At 48.6% G+C, this 9,129-nt stretch overlaps 1 protein-coding gene across 3 annotated transcripts; it reads left to right on the top strand.

Annotated features, from left to right (window-relative positions):
* The first annotated feature begins 1,286 nt into the window (after nucleotides 1-1,286).
* On the top strand, nucleotides 1,287-9,058 carry AAAS (aladin WD repeat nucleoporin). 3 transcript variants are annotated; one of them, XM_069101208.1, is made up of 16 exons: nucleotides 1,294-1,599; nucleotides 2,877-3,004; nucleotides 3,712-3,767; nucleotides 4,124-4,215; nucleotides 4,452-4,498; nucleotides 4,698-4,796; nucleotides 5,203-5,346; nucleotides 6,426-6,546; nucleotides 7,354-7,478; nucleotides 7,587-7,647; nucleotides 7,779-7,869; nucleotides 8,059-8,152; nucleotides 8,242-8,309; nucleotides 8,425-8,506; nucleotides 8,587-8,671; nucleotides 8,819-9,058. In XM_069101208.1, the coding sequence occupies exons 1-16, from the start codon at nucleotides 1,477-1,479 to the stop codon at nucleotides 9,032-9,034; spliced, it is 1,632 nt and encodes a 543-aa protein (XP_068957309.1). In that variant the 5' UTR covers nucleotides 1,294-1,476; the 3' UTR covers nucleotides 9,035-9,058. The 3 variants fall into 3 exon arrangements, with proteins under 3 accessions (XP_068957310.1, XP_068957309.1, XP_068957311.1); XM_069101210.1 differs by having other exon boundaries at nucleotides 1,579-1,599; nucleotides 2,877-3,294; XM_069101209.1 differs by lacking the exon at nucleotides 2,877-3,004 and having other exon boundaries at nucleotides 1,287-1,599.
* The last annotated feature ends 71 nt before the right edge of the window (nucleotides 9,059-9,129 follow it).

Below are 9,129 nucleotides of genomic sequence, written 5' to 3'. Positions count from 1 at the left end.
TCTTTATCAGAGAAAATTACCTATTACCTTCCAATTTTATCTGCATAGGTTTTGCTTGTAACAAAAAACTTTTCTATTTTATGTAATCAAAGTTGTCTATTTTATTTCTGTGATCCACTCTATCCCATTTGGCCATGAATTCTTCTCTTTGTAGATCCAAAAGGTCATTTCTTTCTTGCTCCTCTAATTTGTATATGATAGGACATTTTGTTGTTATTATTATTCTCCTTCCTTTTAAAAGAGGACCAATGACATCATAATGTCTTGACTTGCTCCTGAATTAGATTTAAGTGAGGCAGAGTTGCATAAAGTCCTCAGTCTCATTCTCTCTTCCAGAGTCATTAAGGTCCAGGGGCAAGACAAAAACCAAGAGGACAGTGATGGCCTGGGATGGAGTAGATGACCTTGGCATTTTCAATGTCTGACCAAGCTGGGCTGTTGGATGAGATTGTTCTCATCTACCCATTCCCCTGGAGGAAGCCTTCATGTCCCTGGAGTAGCCATCCCCCTGACTTCTGACCTTAAGGCTTGTCAGTTTCCCTCAACCTTGTGCAGTCAGTTTCATGGGGTGTGGCTACCGTGCAATGCTAAGGCTTCTTGGATCCACAGGTGGATGAACAACCCTGAAAATGCAGGGATGCTAGTCCTCCCTGAACCCTCCATACATCCCTAAGTCAAATATCCATTTGGAGCTCAGCTAGGTACAGGGTATGAGCTGCTGCCAGACTGCTTTCCGGTTTTCTTAGCAGTTTATAATGAGGTCTTACCCTGACTTTAGGGACCCTCACAAGTCTTTGGGGAGAAGAGAGAGAGGTTAATATAGGGGAAGATGGTCCAGGAATTGGGGGCTGTAGGGGCCGAAAATCAGTGTGGAAGAACAGTGTTTGGTAAGGGAAGATGGAGAGTCGGAAAACCTCCTGAACGTGGAGGTGGCCCATTTGTGGCAAGCTCAAAGGTACGACAATGTCACTGAGGCTGGCACCGCTGCTGCTTTCCCCCAAGTCTGGGTCATTTGGGGGAAGGAGGCTTGCAATCCCCTTCCAGAGGGGTGCTGCATTAACCTCCCGGTTCTGACAATCATACATCTCTTCTAGACTGCTCACACACCTAGAAGGCCTTTAATTAGGGATTTCCTTTGCACAGGACTTATTTAAAGCCCCAGAATGCAAGGGGTATACCGTCCAAAAGGTGAAGGTTGACTAGAGGCTCAGGACCGCACCCTCCCCTGAAGCCTTCATCCTCCAGTAACCAGGTGCCCCCTCCCTGCTGACGTGTGCACGCTGCTTCCTCTGCAGGACGCCATAGGGGCGCGAGAAGCAACCGGAAATTCCAAGCCGTCGCTCCGCGCTCAAGGCCCTCTACTTCCGTCAGGCGTGGAGGCGGCGGCGTTTGTCCTGCGCGGCGACCCGTCCGCGCTTCGGCTCCAACTGGAGCGTGCTCGGGACCGCTAGGAGTTGGGACGGGCCGCCTCGCAGGATGTGCTCCCTTTCGTTGTTCCCACCGTCACCGCCCTGGGACCAAGTGACGCTTTACGAGTACAACAACGAGTTGGTGACGGGTGACAGCTATGAAAGCCCGCCCCCCGACTTCCGGGGTCAGGTAACTTACTGGGTACACTGGGCCGAGAGAGGCGAGGGGTGGAGCAAAGAAGAAACGGAATGAGAGGGAAGGCTCGGGATTGGAAGATAAGGTTTGAAATGGGTGGGGTTAGATGAAGTGGGTGGGGCGAGCGCTCAGCCCGAGAGGGGTTCGCCAGGGAAGGGGCGGGGCTACAAGGCATGGGGCGGGGCCAAGCAGTTGCTGGATGGGAGCTGAGTACCAGATTTAGGGCCTGCCAGGATTATGGAAGTATCTGTCCCGTGGTAGGCGCTTAATAAATGCTTATTGACTGATTTAATCTGGAGCTCCTTAACCTTTTTTGGGTCCTGGACCCACTTAACAGTCTGTGCTTAAATGCATAAAATACAAAACAAACCAATTATAATTTATCAAAATACTAAAATATGGGGTGGCCAGATGGCACAGTGAATAGAGCACCTGCTCTGTAGTCAGGAGGACCTGAATTCAAATTTGGCCTCAGGCACTTAACACTTACTAGATGTGTGACCTTGGGCAAGTCACTTAACCCCAATTGCCCTGCCTTGGCACTCCAAAAAGCAAAAAAAAAAAAATTTTAAACAGACAAGTTCACAGACCCTAGGTTAAGAACATATGATCCCTGCATTTTACAGATAAGGAAATTGAGACCCAGAGATAACAGGAAATAGAAAGTCCTGGATACAAAATCAGGTTTTATTACCTTATCTAACAAACTTCCCACTTCACCACATATACTTTAACAAAGCACTTGACCTTTTCTTCCTTCAGATAAATTTTGGTATGATTTTTTTTCTTGCTCAATAAAGTAATTCTTTGATAGTTTGATTGGCATGGCACTGAACAGGTAAATTAATTTAAGCAGTGTTGTAATTTTTATTATATTGGCTTAACCTTCCTATGAGCAATTAATATTCCTCCAATTATTTAGACCTGTCTTTATTTGTGTGAAGAGTCCCAGTGCCATTTCCACTATAATGTGTTGGGCCTTTTTTGAGGGAGATTAGGGAGAAGGGGTGGGTATTTTTTTTTTTTTGCCTTTTTGGAGGGCAATTGGGGTTAAATAACTTGCAAAAGGTTACAGGCTAGTTTTTTTTGTGTGGGTGTTAAGTGTCTGAGGCCAGAACCAAACTCGGGTCCTCTGACTCTGGGGCCAGAGCTCTTACTCACTTCACCACTTAACCGCCCCAGGGGATGGGTATTTTATTAGAGTTTGGAAGCCAAGGGATAGGAAGAGAGAAGCTAATTCCTTCTTCCTTCCTGAAAACCTGCATATGTAGTGGATCAACCTTCCTGTTCTTCATCTGACGAAAGACCCACTAAAGACCCCTGGGCGTCTGGACCATGGCACCAAAACTGCCTTCATCCATCACCGCGAGAGTATCTGGAAGAGATGTATCAGTGCCTGGTGAGGCCCGGGGGCAAGAATTCCTGGGTCTGTAGTTATTGGGGAAGTTGAAGCTTCTACTGCTGGCCTTTACTCAAAGACTTTGTCATTGTGGCCTCCCCTGGTATAAACCATTTATCAGACCCTTATTACCTAACCTATCAAAAGATAAACCTTAGTTTGTGCTTCAAGGGTCTCTCTCTACTCACTGACTCTGGTTCATCTGAGAGCAGTGGAAAGAGCCCTGGAGGTCAGAGTCAGAAGAGCTGTGTTCAAGTGAATTCAGCTACTTACCATCTGTCACATCCTAGGCAAGTATGTGCCCTCTTCGGGCCTCAGTTTCCTCATTTGTAAAATGGGGGGATTGGAACAGATAGTCCCTTCTAAGTGTAAACCCTTGGATCTTAGTTAACCACCCAGACCTTTCCCCAGTCTCTGGCCCCTCCTCCATCATCCCATCCAGATCAGCTCAGACATTGCTGTATTCTGTTTATTTGTACTTGTTTATATTTAGCAAGTATCCTTAGAACATTTTGAGTGTTACCTTCCCAGTTCTCCAGGACTGGGTCCTTATGCATCGTCTGGCACAGTGCTTTGCACAGAGACCACCCAGAACATCCTTTTGAGTGAATGGCATGATTTTCATGCTCTAAAAGGCAGGTGTGGGGGAGGCAGAAGGCTGAAGGGAAATGTGGAAATCCCAGACTTGGCCTCTCCCTTCCCTGCAGGCGTGATATGGGGGTTTCAGGTGTATTGAATGAGGTCGCTAACTCAGAGGAGGAAGGTGAGTCATTCTCTTCTGCTACTCCCCCATCTCTTTTCCTCTGTAATGAATAATGATGCCTAGTATATAGAATGCATTTGGGTTCACAGAATGTGTTCCTCGTAAACTTCATTTGCCTTTTCCCACACCTGTCCCCTTGACTTCAGCTCTTTTCTGTTGCCCACCTTAGTGCTCCTTTCCTCCTGAACCCTAACTTCATTGTATCTGTCACTCCCACCCTCCATGGAGGGTGTCTATAGGACAGATCACCTTGGAAAGGCTCAGTCACAGCTTAAAAGTGTCCTAGTGCATGCATCAGATGTGTGATAAGTGCTGATTGGGTGGCTCAGTTATAACTGTCCCCTTCACCCCCACAGTGTTCAAGTGGGTGAAGACAGCATCAAGCTGGGCCCTAGCATTGTGTCGATGGGGCTCTTCTCTCCACGGGTCTTTGTTTCCCCATCTGTCAGTGAGTTTGTGCTACCCCCACCCCCTATTTGTAACCCTTAAAAATGTTTAAGATAGGATAGGCGAGGGAGGGGAAGAATAGTCTTGGTGACCATGGACTGTGGAGGTCGGGTTTCGGTCCCTGTGTGAGAGAAGAGGATTAAATCCCCCAAAAGGGTTGGAGGTGGGGGCTGTCAGTAAGAGGGCAGGATCTCTCTATCCCAGCATGCCCCATCCTCATCCCTTTATACCCTACAGCTCAGGAGTGAAGATCTGATTGCTGAGTTTGCCCAGGTCACCAATTGGTAAGGGGCTCCTGGGAGTTGGGAGACACACCCATAGCTTGGACACCTCTGGTCTGGGGGCTTGGGAGTTGGGGTTGAGATAATGTCCTGCTTCTTCCTCTTCCACCAAGTGAGCAAAAATAGCTCCTCAAGTGACCAAGAATCTGAATTGGGATTGGGGAGCACAGGTCCCTCTTGCTCATGCTGGCTTACACCCCAGGTCCAGCTGCTGTCTGAGGGTTTTTGCCTGGCATCCTCATACCAATAAGTTTGCGGTGGTGCTGTTGGATGACTCTATTCGGGTATACAATGCCAACAGGTACGTGTGGACCTGTGGGCCAGGGAAAGTAGGTTTCCTGACTCTGTGATCATTTCCCTTTAACTTCCCAGCCTTCCACAGCTCATTAGATGGCCCTGGATCCAGAAGATTTCTGGACTTTTTTTTCCCCTAGGATCCTTTAAGAATTTAAGTTTCCCATAACTGGGGTGATTGTATGTTTGTGTTGGGGAAGGGCACAGGCTGGGAGATCTCTGAATTTCTTTGAGGGTTTGGCATGTCACCTTTTGCCAGACCCTGCTTTTGCAACTTTCTCTTGCCCATCCTTCCGTCTTGGACCTGTTTCCCTAACTGACCCAAAGTCCCCTTTTTGTGTCTCTCAGCCCCATTTCTGTCATTCTCACTCCTGACTCTGGATCTTTCCTTTTTTGTCCTTCTCTCTTCTCAGCACTATAGTCCCCTCTCTGAAGCACCGGCTGCAGAGAAATGTGGCTGCTCTTGCCTGGAAGCCCCTCAGTGCCTCAGTGCTAGCCGTGGCCTGTCAAAGCTGTATTCTTATCTGGACCCTGGATCCCAATTCCCTGTCCACCCGGTAAGTCCCTTCCTTTCTCTGACCCCCATCCTATCCAGCAGTCCTCCCACATGCCTTGGGAGCCTAAGCAGCTTTGTGAGTGTGGCAGTGGGAAGACACTACCCAGAAGGAAGAGAAAACCAGCCTTTTCCCTCTGGGATTTTGAGGCTAGTAGGGCAAGTAGAACACATACAGGCAGCTAATCCGAGACTGAATTCAAGCCAGCAGGTGAGAGACTGGGGAGGCTGAGCAGAAACTGCAGGAAGGGAATGAGTTTAAAAAAAAAAAAAGCTTCCTAGATGGAGCCTGGAATCAGGAATCAAATTCTGATCCAGCCTAGGTTCTGGACTGAAAAGACAGTTTAAAAGATATCGAGGTAATGCAGTGGGTAGAATACCACCTCCCAGGATTGTTGTGAGATTAAATGAGATCATCCTTGAAAAGCACTTAGCACAGTGTCTAGCATGTAATAAATGCTTTGTAAATATTAGCTATTATTATAAGAAGGAAAAGGAGATTCTCATCTACCCCACTGTTTATACCCCTGGTCAATGGGTTTTCTTGAAGACTGCAGTCACAACAACCTTAACCTCATTAATCTAGTATTTCCTAACTTGATAAATCAGGAAATCTTTCCTTCTCTCTTTTTTCCTTTTTAAAAAATGATCAGTTTTTAGTTTTTACATCACCTCCATTTCTGAACACATTCCCCAACTCCCTACTGTGGACCCAAACAAAAAGAGAAAAAAAGTATGTCCACAAAATTAACCAGCACATCTGAGCCTGATAGATGGAACTGCTGTGCCCCCTTCACCTCCCACCTTGGCAAAGAAGGGAAGCCCTCTGTCAAGGTTCAGGAAGTTCCTCTGGCTTCGGTCTGAGCCTCTTCCTCTTTATCCCCTCTTCAGGGGCATCAGGACATTATGTTTTCATCCTCTGTCCTTTCTATGATAGAGTCCTTCTCTTTTTCCCCTGACTTGGAGGGACAGTGAATGACCACTGAGAATTTGAGAGATGGGTTGAGAATTTCTGGCTCAGCTGGGAAGCTGGACTCTTGGGCCTCCTTGTCACCTCCTTCTCCTTAACCTCCCACTGTGCAGACCTTCCTCAGGCTGTGCCCAGGTGCTTTCCCATCCGGGGCACAGCCCTGTCACCAGCCTGGCCTGGTCCCCCAATGGAGGTCGACTGCTCTCAGCTTCACCGGTAGATGCTGCTGTCTTGGTGAGTTTTTCCCCAGCTCTCAAGTTTCCTTTTGTTTACCTGATGATGGAAAGTGGAGGGAGGCCAGGTTTGGAGTGCTGTTTTCTATAGTCCAGGTTGTAGTCAGTAAGCATTTATTAAGCTCATGTTCTGTGTCAGAAATAGTGCTGAGTCCTAGAGATGCAAAGAGACAGTCCTCTCCCCAAAACAAACACTCCTTGCTCTCAAGCTCACAGTCTAACAGGGGGAGACACTATACAACTATGTACAGAGCATGAGATTGAAGGACAAATTGGAGATTCAGAGGGAGGGCATTAGTATTAAGGAGGACCTGGAACGGTTTCCTGCAGAAGGTGGGATCATAGTTGGGACTTGAAGGAAGCTGAAAAAGCCAGGGAGCAGAGGATTCCAGGTCTGGGGGACAGCCAGTGCAAACAACCGGAGCAGCAGGGGGCCAGTGACGTCATGGAGGGGAAGAAGGCAGGGAGGGCCAGGTTATATAGGACTTGAGAAGCCAAGTAGAGGATTTTACATTTGATCTTGGAGGTAATAGGAAGCCCCTGACATTGACTGGATAGGGGGTAGATGATAGGAAGATCATTTTGATAGCCTGGGGAGGATGGACCCAAGTGGGAAGGACTTGGGGGAGGAAGGTTATTGTAGCTGTCTAGGTGTGAGGGGAAATGAGGCTATACTTAGCCCAAATGCATTCCCTACAGTTCCTATCAACCTTAGTTCCTAGCTCTCCTGGACCTATAAAAGTCCTTTGAAAAATAATTGGGAATATTTGAGCCCCTTCCCTTGAATACCTTCTCCCCATGCTTTCAGGTATGGGACATCTCAACTGAGACCTGTGTTCCCCTCTCCTGGTTCCGGGGGGGTGGAGTCACCTATCTGCTTTGGTCCCCTGATGGCAGCAAAGTCTTGGCCACCACTCCTTCTGCCATCTTCCGGTGAGTGAGGAGTCAGAGAGAACAGACAGGCCTTTCTCTGGGCAGAGTAAAATCAGACATTTTGGAATTTGGGAAGTCCTTAACCAAACCCCTTTCTCTCTGGCATAGGGTTTGGGAAGCTCAAATGTGGACCTGTGAGAGGTGGCCTACTCTGTCAGGGCGTTGTCAGGTACAGAGGGAGTGGGTGGGCCACAGTCATCAGTTGTTTTTCCCACTCAGACATCGTGTCCTCATACAACCATCACCTGGAGGCTACTCCTGTCCTTCCTCAGTGACTGATGCCTTTTCCTCCTTCCTCAGACTGGCTGCTGGAGCCCAGATGGGAACCGCCTGTTGTTTACAGTACTAGGAGAGCCTCTGATTTACTCCTTGACCTTCCCTGAGCACAGTAGTAAGAAGTACCTTCAAGGGAGGAGGGAGGGCCCAGAACATTTTTAATAGACCCAACCTTTGGGGGATTGGGAGGAATGTAAGGGAAACTGGAATAGATTCCTGGGAGGGTGGGCCAGGAGAGACCCCTCCTCCTACCTGTCAGGGCCTCTGAGGTTGGAAGGGGTCTCATCACATGCCATTTCCACAGGGGAGGGTAAAGGGCATGTTGGAGGTGCCAAGACAGCTACCATTGTGGCAGATCTGTCGGAGACGACAATACAGACACCCAATGGGGAGGAAAGGTGAACAAGGGGCAAGGGCCATGCATGGTGTGTGGAGGGGGGAAGGCCCTGTCTTACTTCTCCCCTTCACCTTTCACTGTGTTCTCTAGGCTAGGGGGAGAAGCTCATTCCATGGTCTGGGACCCTAGTGGAGAACGTCTGGCTGTGCTCATGAAAGGTAATGGGATGAGAAGGGGGACAGCCCGCACTGACTTTGCCCTTCAGCTTCAGCCCCACAAGCCTATCTTAAGGTATCCTCTACTTCCAGTTTGTCCTTGCTACTCCTTTTGCAGGAAATCCCCAGGTCCAGCATGGCAAGCCTGTCATCCTCCTCTTCCGGACCCGAAACAGCCCTGTGTTTGAACTGCTTCCCTGGTGAGTGCTGCTTGGTCCTCCCTCCCCCCCATCACCATTTTTCTCTACCCTTCTCAATTCTTCCCTGCCTTGTTTCCCAGCGGCGTTGTACAGGGGGAACCAGGCGCCTGGGCCCAGCTGATCGCCTTTCACCCATCCTTCAACAAAGGAGCCCTACTTAGTGTGGTAAGGGGTGGGGGAGGGGATTCCCAGGTGTTGTGGTGGGTGGAGATGGGATCTGAGGAACATTGGGACAGGGGTGAGGAGTTTTGAGTTGGAAGTTGCTGTATTTTGGTTGGATACTTCATTCTCCCCCTTATAATTTCTCTACAGTGTTGGTCCACAGGCCGGATCGCCCACATTCCCCTGTATTTTGTCAATGCCCAGTTCCCACGATTTAGCCCCATGCTGGGCCGGACCCAGGAGCCTCCTGCTGGGGGAGGTGGCTCTTCCCATGTGCCTCTGTTTACTGATTCAGCCCTCATTTCCAGTCCCTGGGACCCCTCTTTGGGAACTTCTTGGTCTCATTCCCCCACCAGCCATCTTTAATAAACATTCTCTTTATTTCCCTTCCTTTCTGGTCTGTTTTCTTAATGAAGTGGGGACTAGGCACTTAGAATGAGAAGAAACTAAAGAGACTAGAA

This window comes from Petaurus breviceps, unplaced genomic scaffold (assembly GCF_028583685.1).
Source record: "Petaurus breviceps papuanus isolate PSGF00001 unplaced genomic scaffold, PetGlider_PUasm1.0 454, whole genome shotgun sequence".
NCBI classification, from domain to species: Eukaryota; Metazoa; Chordata; class Mammalia; order Diprotodontia; family Petauridae; genus Petaurus; species Petaurus breviceps.
Note: the sequence above shows the minus strand (reverse complement) of the source record. Positions and strands in the feature narration are given on the sequence as shown.

Coding starts and splice junctions, on each gene's coding strand:
- AAAS (XM_069101208.1), top strand. CDS start 1,477: ATGTGCTCCCTTTCGTTGTTCCCACCGTCACCGCCCTGGGACCAAGTG. Junction 3,768..4,123: donor CGCTAACTCAGAGGAGGAAG/GTGAGTCATTCT, acceptor TCACCCCCACAG/TGTTCAAGTGGGTGAAGACA. Junction 8,507..8,586: donor GTGTTTGAACTGCTTCCCTG/GTGAGTGCTGCT, acceptor CTTGTTTCCCAG/CGGCGTTGTACAGGGGGAAC.